Source organism: Salvelinus namaycush, chromosome 8 (assembly GCF_016432855.1).
Source record: "Salvelinus namaycush isolate Seneca chromosome 8, SaNama_1.0, whole genome shotgun sequence".
NCBI lineage: Eukaryota > Metazoa > Chordata > Actinopteri > Salmoniformes > Salmonidae > Salvelinus > Salvelinus namaycush.
This window is the reverse complement of record NC_052314.1, coordinates 58584636-58597664: the sequence shown is the minus strand read 5'-3', so window position 1 is coordinate 58597664 and position 13029 is coordinate 58584636. Positions and strand designations below refer to the sequence as shown.

Sequence of the window (13029 nt, the reverse complement as noted above, 5' to 3'; positions counted from 1 at the left end):
AAATTGTTGTAAAGGTGCGGAGAGGTCTGTCTGTGATAAAGAGATGCTCAGCATTTTTAACATCACAGTCAACCAAACAAGTCCTGCAGGCTCTAGTTTTATCTAATCTTGACCGTATTGCCCCGGTGATATGGTGAAGTGCTGCAAAGAAGGACCTAGAAAAGCTGCAGCTGGCCCAGAACAGAGCAGCAAGTGTTGCTCTTCAATGTACACAGAGGGCTAATGTCAACAGTATGCATGTCAGTCTCTTTTGGCTCAAAGTACAGGGGAGACTGACTGCATCAATTCATGTTTTTGAGAAATATTGTTTAAAATTCCAAATTGTCTGTATAATCGAACTTACATATAACTCTGACAGACATACAGTACATACCCCACCAGACATGCCACCAGGGGTCTCTTCAGTCCCCAAATCCAGAACTAATTCAAGGCAATGCACAGCATTGTATGCACAGATCAGTTAGCAGGCATATTCACTGTAATTTTCAACCTCTCCATGTCCCAGTCTGTAATCCCCACATATTACAATGACTACAATCATTCCTGTTCCCAAGAACTCTAAAGCTTCATGCCACAATGACTACCACCATGTAGAACTCACATCTGTCATCATGAAGTGATTTGAAAGGCTGGTTATGGCACACATCAACTCCACTATCCCAGGCCCACTCCAATTTGCATACCGCCCCAACAGACCAATAGACGACACAATCTCAAATTGCACTCCACACTGCCCTCACCCACCTAGATTGGTGTTCCTCCTATGTGAGAATGCTGTTCATTGACTACAGCCCAGTGTTCAACACCATTGTCCCCTTCAAGCTCGTCACCAAGCTTAGGACCCTGGGACTGAATACCTCCCTCTGCAACTGGATCCTAGACTTCTTGACAGGCCGACCTCAGGTGGTGAGGGTAGGCAACATCACCTCCGCCACGCTGACCCTCAACATAGGGGCCCCATAGGGGTGTGCGTGCTTAGTCCCCTCCTGTACTCCCTGTTACCCACGACTGAGTGGCCACGCACATCTCCCAACACCATCATCAAGTTTGCTGGCGACATGATGGTGATAAGCCTGATCATCAGCGACGATGAGACAGCCTACAGGGAGGAGGGCAGTGACGTGTGGTGCCAGGACAACAACCTCACCATCAACGTCAGTAAGGCCAAGGAGCTGATCGTGGACTACGGGGGGGGGGGGGGGGGGCGAGCACGCCCCCATCCACGTCGACGGGGCCGAGAGCTTCAAGTTCCTCGGTGTCAAATCACTAAGGACTTAAAGTAGTCCACTCACGCGCATAGTCGTGAAGAAGACGTGATGGTGCCTCTTTCCCCTCAGGAAGTTGAAAAGGTTTGGTATGGGCCCACAAATCCTCAGTTATAGGTACGCTTATAATCGTTAAGGACTGGGGAGTTTTTCAGGATAAAAATAAAAGGAATGGAGCTATGCACAGTCAAAATCCTAGAGGAAAACCTGGTTCAGTCTGCTTTCCACCAGACACAGACACTTTCCACCAGACACTGAATTCACCTTTCAGCAGGACAATAACCTTAAACACAAGGCCAAATCTACACTGGAGTTGCTTACCAAGAAGACTGAATGTTCCTGAGTGGCAGAGTTACAGTTTTTACTTAAATCTGCTTGTAAATCTATGGTATGACTTAAATGGTTGTCTAGCAATGATCAACAACCAACTTGACAGAGCTTTTAAAAGTAATAATGTGCAAATATTGTACATTGCAGGTGTGCAAGGCTCTCACACGGAACCCAAACCGGCTGCACGCGTGCGCTATCGTGCATAAATTTATTTTGCCCCCCCACACCAAACACGATCACGACACGCAGGTTAAAATATCAAAACAAACTCTGATTCAATGACATTAATTTGGGGACAGGTCGAAAAGCATTAAACATGTATGGCAATTTAGCTAGTTAGCTTGCACTTGCTAGCTAACGTTAATTTGTCCTATTTAGCTAGCTTGCTGTTGCTAGCTAATTTGTCCTGGGATATAAACATTGAGTTGTTATTTTACCTGAAATGCACAAGGATCTCTACTCCGACAATTAATCCACACATAAAACGGCCAACCGAATTGTTTCTAGTCATCTCTCCTCCTTCCAAGCTTTTTCATTGTTTAACTTATATGGTGATCACATCTAAACTTTCATTGTATTACCACGACTACCGGCGAAACAGTTAGCCTTTCAATCACCCACGTGGGTATAACCAATGAGGAGATGGCACGTGGGTACCTGCTTCTATAAACCAATGAGGAGATGGGAGAGGCAGGACTTGCAGCGCGATCTGTGTCAGAAATAGGAAAGACTTCTATTTTAGCCCTTGGCGTCGTAGACGTGCGCGAGCAGTGTGGGTGCAATAATTGAATAACATGGATTTCTAAATGTATTTTGCGACGCTCGCGCACGCGACGTGTCCGGTCTGGTCAGCATGTTAGAGACTTACCTAGAAAGACTCACAGCTGTAAACGCTGCCAAAAGAGATTCTAACATGTATTGACTCAGTGGTGTGAATACTTATGTAAATGAGATATACAGTGCCTTTTAGAAATGTCTAGATTTTTTGGTTGTGTTGTTTTTATTTTACATGTGTGTAGTAGACAAGCAGCAATAGCTGCAGCTAATGAGGATCCTAATAAAATATTATCTGCATTTACCCAATTGAGCTAATCATTAGCTAGATCCCAAATGTGATCTTTTTACTATTTTTTATCATATAGAATTTTATTACCCAAAAAACGTGCATAAACACAGTGAATATAATGTAGGCTAGTGATGTGCGGGTTGACTCATAACCCGCAGTGCCCGCAGGAGTCCGACCGATATTGATTTGATTGGGCCGCCTAACAAAGAGATCAAGGAAAAAGGAGGGCTATTATTATTATACACCATTTCTGACCATTTCTGACCATTTAAAAAAATATATAAATATAATACCAGAGAGGCTGTTATAACAAACAAAAAAGTGTAAAGCTTTTATTACAGCATAGCAAAGATTATAAAACAGCCAAATTTGTAAAATTGTTGCGTGAGACAGGGTGCTCACGGAATGAGTAGGCTATTACACAAACACTCAAACAGGAAACAGAAGCAGGATCTGTCTTATTTCTGTAGAAAGACAGTACCAGTCAAAAGTTTGGACACACCTACTCAAGGTTTTTTCATTATTTTTACTATTTGACATTGTACAATAATACTGAAGACATCAAAACTATGAAATAACACATATGGAATCATGTAGTAACCAAAAAAGTGTTAAACAAATCAGCATATGAGATTCTTCAAATAGCCACCCTTTGCCTTGATGACATCTTTGCACACTATTGGCAGTCTCTCAACCAGCTTCATGAGGTAGTCACCTGGAATGCATTTCAATTAAGCAATGGACATTAGACCGGTGGAAATCTCTCCTTTGGTCTGGAGTCCAAATTTGAGATTTTTGATTCCAAACGGTGTCTCTTTGTGAGACGCAGAGTAGGTGAACGGATGATATCCGCATGTGTGGTTCCCACCGTGAAGCATGGAGGAGGAGGTGTGGGGGTGCTTTGCTGGTGACACTGTCTGTGATTTATTTAGAATTCAAGGCACACTTAACCAGCATGGATACCACAGCATTCTGCAGCAATACGCCATCCCATCTGGTTTGCGCTTAGTGGGACTATCATTTGTTTTTCAACAGGACAATGACCCAACACACCTTCAGGCTGTGTAAGGGCTATTTGACCAAGACGGAGAGTGATGGAGTGCTGCATCAGATGACCTGGCCTCCACACTCATCCGACCTCAACCCAATTGAGATGGTTTGGGATGAGTTGGACCGCAGAGTGAAGGAAAAGCAGCCAACAAGTGCTCAGCATATGTGGAAGCATTCCAGGTTAAGCTGTTTGAGAGAATGCCAAGAATGTGCAAAGCTGTCAAGGCGAAGGGTAGCTACTTTGAAGAATATAAAATACAAAATAATATTTTGATTTGTTTAACACTTTTTTGGTGATTCCATGTGTGTTATTTCATAGTTTTGATGCATTCACTATTATTCTACATTGTAGAAAATAGTAAAAACAAAGAAAAACTCTTGAAATGAGTAGGTGTGTCCAAACTTATGACTGGTACTGTATATGGATGATTCATAAAGCCAGGCACATTTAACAGTTAGGCTGTTGATTATAGACCTAATTAAGTTGGTTTCCTCTCTCCTCACATTTCTTAGCCCGAGGCCGGCCACAATATGACAACAGCCACTTCAAGTGCAGGGCGCGAAATTCAAAATATATTTTTTAGAAATATTTAACTTTCACACATTAACAAGTCCAATACAGCAAATGAAAGGTACACATCTTGTGAATCCAGCCAACATGTCTGATTTTTAAAATGTTTTACAGCGAAAACAGCACGTATATTTATGTTAGCTCACCACCAAATACAAAAAAGGACAGACATTTTTCACAGCACAGGTAGCATGCACAAAGCCAACCTAACTAACCAAGAACCAACCAAACTAACCAACAAACAACTTCATCAGATGACAGTCTTATAACATGTTATTCAATAAATCTATGTTTTGTTCGAAAAATGTGCATATTTCAGGTATAAATCATAGTTTACATTGCAGCTACAATCAGAAATTGCACCGAAAGCAGACAGAATAATTACAGACACCAACGTCAAATACCTAAATACTCATCATAAAACATTTCTGAAAAATACATAGTGTACAGCAAATGAAAGACAGGCATCTTGTGATTCCAGCCAATATTTCCGATTTCTTAAGTGTTTTACAGCGAAAACACAATATAGCGTTATATTAGCTTACAACAATAGCCAGAAACACAAGCCATTCCCCAGTAGCAAAAGTTAGCGATCGTAACAAACCAGCAAAAGATATATAATTTTTGACTAACCTTGATAAGCTTCATCAGATGACAGTCCTATAACATCAGGTTATACATACACTTATGTTTTGTTCGAAAATGTGCATATTTAGAGCTGAAATCAGTGGTTATACATTGTGCTAACGTAGCATCTTTTTCCCACAACGTCCGGATATTTTTCTGACACTTTTTCTGACACACATATTCTGACCAAATAGCTATTCATAAACATAACTAAAAAATACATGTTGTATAGGAAATGATAGATACACTAGTTCTTAATGCAATCGCCGTGTTAGAATTCTAAAAATAACTTCATTACGACATCCAGCTTAGGTATAGCGAGAGAGTACCCAAAAGCTGGGCGCAAACGACTAGCACAACATGTTCGACAGATATATGAAATAGCATCATAAAATGGGTCCTACTTTTGCTGATCTTTCATCAGAATGTTGTACAAGGGGTCCTTTGTCGGGAACAATCGTTGTTTGGATTTAGAACGGCCTTTTTCCCTCTCGATTTAGCAAGCACACTTGCCAAGTGGCGCGAATCTCTCCATGTCAACAAACGGAAGAGAACGGAACACGGCAAAACTCCCGAAAAAATTTCAATAATCTGATTAAACTATATTGAAAAAACATACTTTACGATGATATTGTCACATGTATCAAATAAAATCAAAGCCGGAGATATTAGTCGTCCATAACGACAGCTTATCAGAAGGCAAATCCAGGTCCCTTGACGCGCTCTCCAGAAAACAGGAAACTGGTGACACGTCATACAAAGAGCTATTATACGAGCCCAGATCAAGTTACACACTCCATTTCTTCTCTCACTCCTTGTCGACATCTAGTGGAAGACGTATGAAGTGCATCTAAACGAATAAATATCAAGGACTTTAACAGTGCATCGATTTCAGATTTTCCACTTCCTGTCAGGAAGTTTGCTGCAAAAGGAGTTCTGTTTTACTCACAGATATACAGGTTAAGGGCTTTTTTCTCATCTCCTATCTCTGCTGCTGCCTCCGCTGCATTGTTCTCAACACCAATATGCTGGTTAATTGAGCTATTATGCACATACAGTTGAAGTCGGAAGTTTACAAACACCTCAGCCAAATACATTTAAACTCAGTTTTTCACAATTCCTGACATTTAATCCCAGTAAAAACTCCCTGTCTTAGGTCAGTTAGGATCACCACTTTATTTTAAGAATGTGAAATGTCAGAATAATAGCACAGAGAATGATTTATTTCAGCTTTTATTTCTTTCATCACATTCCCAGTGTGTCAGAAGTTTACATACACTCAATTAGTATTTGGTAGCATTGCCTTTAAATTGTTTAACTTTGGTCAAACGTTTCAGGTACCCTTCCACAAGCTTCCCACAATAAATTGGGTGCATTCTGGCCCATTCCTCATGACAGAGCTGGTGTAACTGAGTCAGGTTTGTAGGCCTCCTTGCTAACACATGCTTTTTCAGTCCTGCCCACAAATGTTCTATGGGATTGAGGTCAGGGCTTTGTGAAGGCCACTCCAATACCTTGACTTTGTTGTCCTTAAGCCATTTTGCCACAACTTTGGAAGTATGCTTGGGTTCATTGTCCATTTGGAAGACCCATTTGCGACCAAGCTTTAACTTCCTGACTGATGTCTTGAGATGTTGCTTTAATATATCCACATAATTTTCCTCCCTCATGATGCCATCTATTTTGTGAAGTGCACCAGTCCCTCCTGCAGCAAAGCACCCCCACAACATGATGCTGCCACCCCCGTGCTTCACGGTTGGGATGGTGTTCTTCGGCCTTCCCTTTTTCCCCCCTTTTTCCTCCAAACATAACGATGGTCATTATGGCCAAACAGTTCTATTTTTGTTACATCATACCAGAGGACATTTCTCCAAAAAGTATGATCTTTGTCCCTATGTGCAGTTGCAAACCGTAGTCTGGCTTCTTTATGGCGGTTTTAGAGCAGTGGCTTCTTCCTTGCTGAGCAGCCTTTCAGGTTATGTCGATATTGGACTCATTTTACTGTGGATATAGATAATTTTGTACCTGTTTCCACCAGCCTTTTCACAAGGTCCTTTGCTGTTCTGGGATTGAGTTTCACTTTTCGCACCAAAGTATGTTCATCTCTAGGAGACGGAACGTGTCTCCTTCCTGAGCGGTATGACGGCTACGTGGTCCCATGGTGTTTATACTTACGTACTATTGTTTGTACAGATGAACGTGGTACCTTCAGGCGTTTGGAAATTGCTCCCATGGATGAACCAGACTACAATTTTTTTTTCTGAGGTCTTGGCTGATTTATTTTGATTTTCCCATGATGTCAAGCAAAGAGGCACTGAGTTTGAAGGTAGGCCTTGAAATACATTCACAGTTACACCTCCAATTGACTCAGGCTAATTGACATCGTTTATCAGAAGCTTCTAAAGCCATGACATCATTTTCTGGAATTTTCTAAGCTGTTTAAAGGCACAGTCCACTTAGTGTATGTAAACTTCTGACCCACTGGAATTGTGATAGTGAATTATAAGTGAAATAATCTGCTGTAAACAATTGTTGGAAAAATTACTTGTGTCATGCACAAAGTAGATGTCCTCACCGACTTGCCAAAACTATAATTTGTTAACATGAAATTTGTGGAGTGGTTGAAAAACAAGTTTTAATGACTCCAACCTAAGTGTATGTAAACTTCTGACTAGAACTGCAGCAACATGGTCTAGGAAAGGGAGCCAATTCAACAGCGCATGGATGTTTCAGAACCGCAGACAGCAACCGCTATCCAACGTGGGAGAAAGCGCATTTGTTATAATATTTTTTTCTGTTGCACCACAAATCAAGGGCAGAGATTTCTTCGATTACAGGGAAAGCTTAGACAAATCCAGAAGTTGCGACCCACTTACTCACTCAGGCATTACGACCCAGTGTCCATGTCGATGGGGCCTTCTGATTCAACCGGGAACGTCCTTTTCGATCAGGTATTGAACTCAAACAACAGAGCTAAAGCCCAGTCTCGGGAGGGGGAGCCACAACAGGCAATAATAAAGTGGAACGGTTCCTCTGCATGTTCTGTAACAAAGGCTTCAGCTGCCCCCAGAAGGTGGCAATCCACCAGATGGTTCGCACAGCTGTGAAATCGTTTGTCTGCCCCCAGTGTGAGAAGAGGTTCTCCCCCACATGCACCAGCTGAAGATGCACCAGAAGGTCCCCACGGGAGAGAGGATGTTCGCCTGGACACACTGCGGGAAGAGGTTCTCAGAGAGGAGCTATTCCACTCTACAACATAAAAAGTAGATTGTTTAGATCAAACCCTGCATTAAAGACAAAGATACATTTTCATTGTTGTCCACAGATGTATTTCAGATGTATTACAGTGTTGAATATTCCTGGGTAGAATATTGCATTCAGACATTGTGTGATAAGGCATATACGGTGCCTTGGGAAAATATTCAGACCCCTTGACTTTTTCCACATTTTGTTTCGTTACAGCCTTATTCTAAAATGGATTTAAAAAATCAAAAAACCTCAGCACACATGGTGCCAGAGGAGGTGGCAGCAGTTTTACAGGCTCCTAACCAATTGTGCTATTGTGTGTGTTTTTTGCAAGTTATTTTGTACATAATGTTTCTGCCACTCTCTCTTATGACCAAAAGGAGCTTCTGGATATCATAACAGCGATTACTCACCTGGTACTGGACAAATATTTTTTCTTTAACATGCCAGATGCAAAGGACTTACTTCAGACACCGAACATGGCCCAAATCCCCATCATTCGCATGAAGAAGAGATGGAGATATAGGGGACGTAGGTCAGGGTTCCTTGTAAGAATCTGACAGCGAGTGAGTAATCCCCCGCCTACCATCAGTCCTATTAGCCAACGTGCAATCATTGGATAATTAACTAGATGAGCTCCGATCAAGACTATTCTACCCAAGGGACAATAACTGTAATATATCTTATGTTTCACCGAGTCATGGTTGAACGACTGGGTTTTCCGGGCATTGGCAAGATAGAAAAGCTGCCTCCGGTAAAGACAAGGGGTGTCGGTCTATTTGTCAATAATTGCTGGTGCACAAAATATAATATTAAGGAAGTCTTGAGGTTTTGCTCGCCTGAGGTAGAGTATCATGATAAGCACTATTTACCAAGAGAGTCTATCTATATTTTTCGTAGCTGTCTATTTACCACCACAAACCGATGCTGGCACTAAGACCACACTCAACAAGTTGTATATGGCCATAAGCAAACAAGAAAATGCTCATCCAGAGGCGGCAGTCCTTGTGGCCGGGGACTTTAATGCAGGGAACCTTAAATCTGTTTTACCTCATTTCTAAGAGCGTGTTACATGTGCAACCAGAGAAAGAAATTTAAAAAATAAAAACTCTAGACCACCTATACTCCACACACAGAGACGTGTACAAAGCTCTCCCTCGCCCTCCACTTGACAAATCTGACCATAATTCTATCCTCCTGATTGCTGTTTGCAAGCAAAAACGAAAGAAGGAAGTACCAGTGACTCGCTCAATATGGAAGTGGTCAGACGATGCAGATGCTTAAGCTACAGGACTGTTTTGCTAGCTCAGACTTGAATATGTTCAGGGATTCTTCCGGCATTGAGGAGTACACCACATCAGTCACTGGCTTCATCAATAAGTACATCTGACTTAGTCCCCACAGTGACCGTACGTACATACCCCAACCAGAAGCCATGGATTACAGGCAACATCCTTACTGAGCTAAGTGGTAGATCTGCTGCTTTCAAGGATTGGGACTCTAACCCAGACACTTATAAGAAATTCTGCTATGCCCTCCGACGAACCATCAAACAGGAAAAGCGTCAATACAGGAAGGACTAAGATTGAATCCTACTATACCGGCTCCGACGCTCGTCAGAGCTTGCAAACTCTTACGGACAACAAAGGGAAGCACAGCCACGAGCCGCCCAGTGACACGAGCCTACCAGACGAGCTAAATTACTTCTTTGCACGCTTGGAGGCAAGCATGAGAGCACCAGCTGTTCCAGACGACTGTGTGATCACACACTCCGTAGCCAATATGAGTAAGACCTTTAAACAGGTCAACATTCACAAGGCCGCAGAGCCAGACGGATTAGCAAGACATGTACTCCGAGGATGCGCTGACCAACTGGCAAGTCTTCACTGACATTTTCAACCTGTCCCTGACAGATTCTGTAATACCAACATGTTTCAAGCAGATCACCATAGTCCCTGTGCCCAAGAACACCAAGGTAACCTGCCTAAATGACTACCGACCCATAGCACTCACGTCTGTAGCCATGAAGTGCTTTGAAAGGCTGGTCATGGCTCACATCAACACCATTATCCCAGAAACCCTAGACCCACTCCAATTTGCATACCGCACCAACAGATCCACAGATGAGGCAATCTCTATTGCACTCCACACTGCCCTTTCCTACCTGCACAATAGGAACACATACGTGAGAATGCTATTCATTGACTACAGCTTAGCATTCAACACCATAGAGCCCTCAAAGCTCATCACTAAGCTAAGGACTCTGGGACTAAACACCTCCCTCTGCAACTGGATCCTGGACTTCCAGACGGGCCGCCCCCAGGTGGTAAGGGTAGGTAACAACATATTTGCCACACTGATCCTCAACACGGGGGCCCCTCAGGGGTGCGTGCTGTACTCCCTGTTCACCCATGACTGCATGGTCAAGCACGACTCCAACACCATCATTAAGTTTGCTGACGACAACAGTGGTAGGTCTGATCACCGACAATGATGAGACAGCCTACAGGGAGGAGGTCAGAGACAACAACCTCTCCCTCAACGTGATCAAGACAAAGGAGATGATCGTGGACTACAGGAAAAGGAGGGCCAAGCATGCCCCAATTCTCATCGACGGGACTGTAGTGGAGCAGGTTGAGAGCTTCAAGTTCCTTGGTGTCCACATCTTTAGTATACATCATATCTGATCTCACCCTATTCTGCATACACCTGACAGCGCTTTATATCCATTATAGACTTACTAAATATACCTACACACTAGCAAACACCTACTGTACAAGTCAAAACAGTTGTCCAATTTGGTTGATGATGACTTTACTTATCACAGCTGACTTATTTTTATCCACATCATTTATGTCCACCATGATGTATTTAACAACAAAGTAATTCTGTAACTACCATATAGGACTCAAACGTAGTGGGGATGGGTAAACACTCCATGTTAATTATCTGTGTGTATGTACCTGAGGGAGTGTAATCTGTATCACCTGTCTCTTCCAGGAGGAGGAGGGTCCAGAGGTGCTGCTGGTGAAGGAGGAGGGGTATGAGGAGGGTCTGGGGAACCCTGAGGGGACCATGGTCATGGAGGACAACCAGACTACACCTCCTCCTGAATCCACAGAGGAACCAGCTGAGCAGCACAGGACCACACACAGTCTCACTGAGGTGAGCCCACTAAACTACTGTCTGAATGGTATTAGTTCAGGGCCTGTATCCACAAAGCCTCTCAGAGTAGGAGTGCTGATCTAGGATCAGTTTTGCCTTTTAGATCATAGTTTTATTCATTATGTCGACAAGTCAATCAGCACTTCTACTCTGAGATACTCTGTAGATACGGTCTCAGGTATTGATTCATTTTGTCTATTATCAAACCATTAAAGAGTGTCAAGTAAACCAATCAACTAACATGTTTGCATAGCAATCCCTCATTGCGAAATCAGAAGATACTCAATAGCAGGATGCAAATATATAATGTTTTGGTTACACTTTACTTGACACCTAGCATCGTAACGTTATGACATGGTCATATCTATGTAATATGTCATAACAGCTGACATAACTTGTCATATGGCCATAACACTGTCATGACACATATTTACACCTGACATATTACATGATTGTATGGCACATAAATGTAAAACCCCACATTTATTCAACTGTGTTTTTTGCCAGGTTTGCCAAGTTTCTTTTTGAACGTTTTCGTACATCCTTTGTCATGTTTTTGTTTTAAGAAACTTGTAGAAAATACACTGACACTGTCATGAGGCATTATGACCATCGTGTGTCACTTTACTTGGACTAAGAAAATACAATGACAAGAAGCTTTATGACCATCAAATAAGCCAGATAGGCCTATCACGTACATGCCCTTATGTCAGTCATCAGTCAAAAAGAGGGTGTCTTGTCCTGCTCCTAAAATCTGCTCCTGTATTCATCACAGTCATCAGCAACAGCACATTGGGGAAGGTGCATGTCTGACATCAATGTGTGCGCAATTACAATAATAATTTAATTTGGTCAATTTCAGAAAATGTTCTAGGTAGGATTTGTGTGTTTTGATACTCTTATTTAGGTGCCATAACCAGCCATAAAATAATGCAATATGTCACAAGAGGTCTAAGTATGTGCTATGACAGTGTTATGACCATAACTTGTCATGTCAGCTGTTATAACATGACACGGTTATGACCGTGTTATGATGCTAGGTGTCAAGTAAAGTGTTACCTAGATTTCTTGATCCAACATCCTCTCACACTGTATCTCTTACAGTCAATAGACATGGAGGATGGGAAGCCTGATCTGCTGCTAGTCAAAGAGGAGACAATAGAAGACGGACCAGAGAGCATTGATCTGCTGAGTGGACTAAAGATGGGGGAGCAAGGTAAGGGAGAAATACATATAGCCTACATACAGTAATAGATCTTCAATGGGAATAGTGATGCGCCTGGCTATTATTTTTCTTAATTCAAAAAATGAAATCAATACAACTTATGTTTACATACAAAAACACATCATGTATGAACTTGACCAGGTAATTGACAACAAACAAATCCATATGTAGTGTTCTCTTCCATATTTGTAAAGTCTCTTTTCGAACCTCTTCCTGCAGGTGATTGGATGGAGGCTAAAAGAGGAGACCGTGCGGCCATCTTCGATTCCCAAACCCAGACTGGTGCAGCCAAGGGCCGAGGGGATGACATCACTGAGCAGGCCAGGACCAGAGGCGAGGTCAGTGGATGGGACAGCGTCCTCAACTCTGGGCTGGGGAACAACACTGTTAACTACAACCAGAAACAGACAGTCGAACACAAAACACCAACTGAATTTAGTCTCCATGACAACAGACTGGCTGAGACCAGGGCGAGGTGTAGATT

The 13029-nt window shown here is 42.4% G+C and overlaps 1 protein-coding gene across 1 annotated transcript in view; it reads left to right on the top strand.

Annotated features, from left to right (window-relative positions):
- Positions 1–13029, top strand: part of LOC120052940 (zinc finger protein-like) — a 134322-nt gene that overhangs the window by 109565 nt on the left and 11728 nt on the right. Inside the window, exon 2 of the mRNA XM_039000180.1 lies at positions 12765–12883. Within this exon, the coding sequence (XP_038856108.1) occupies positions 12765–12883 (119 nt within the window). The remainder of the gene's footprint in view (positions 1–12764; positions 12884–13029) is intronic.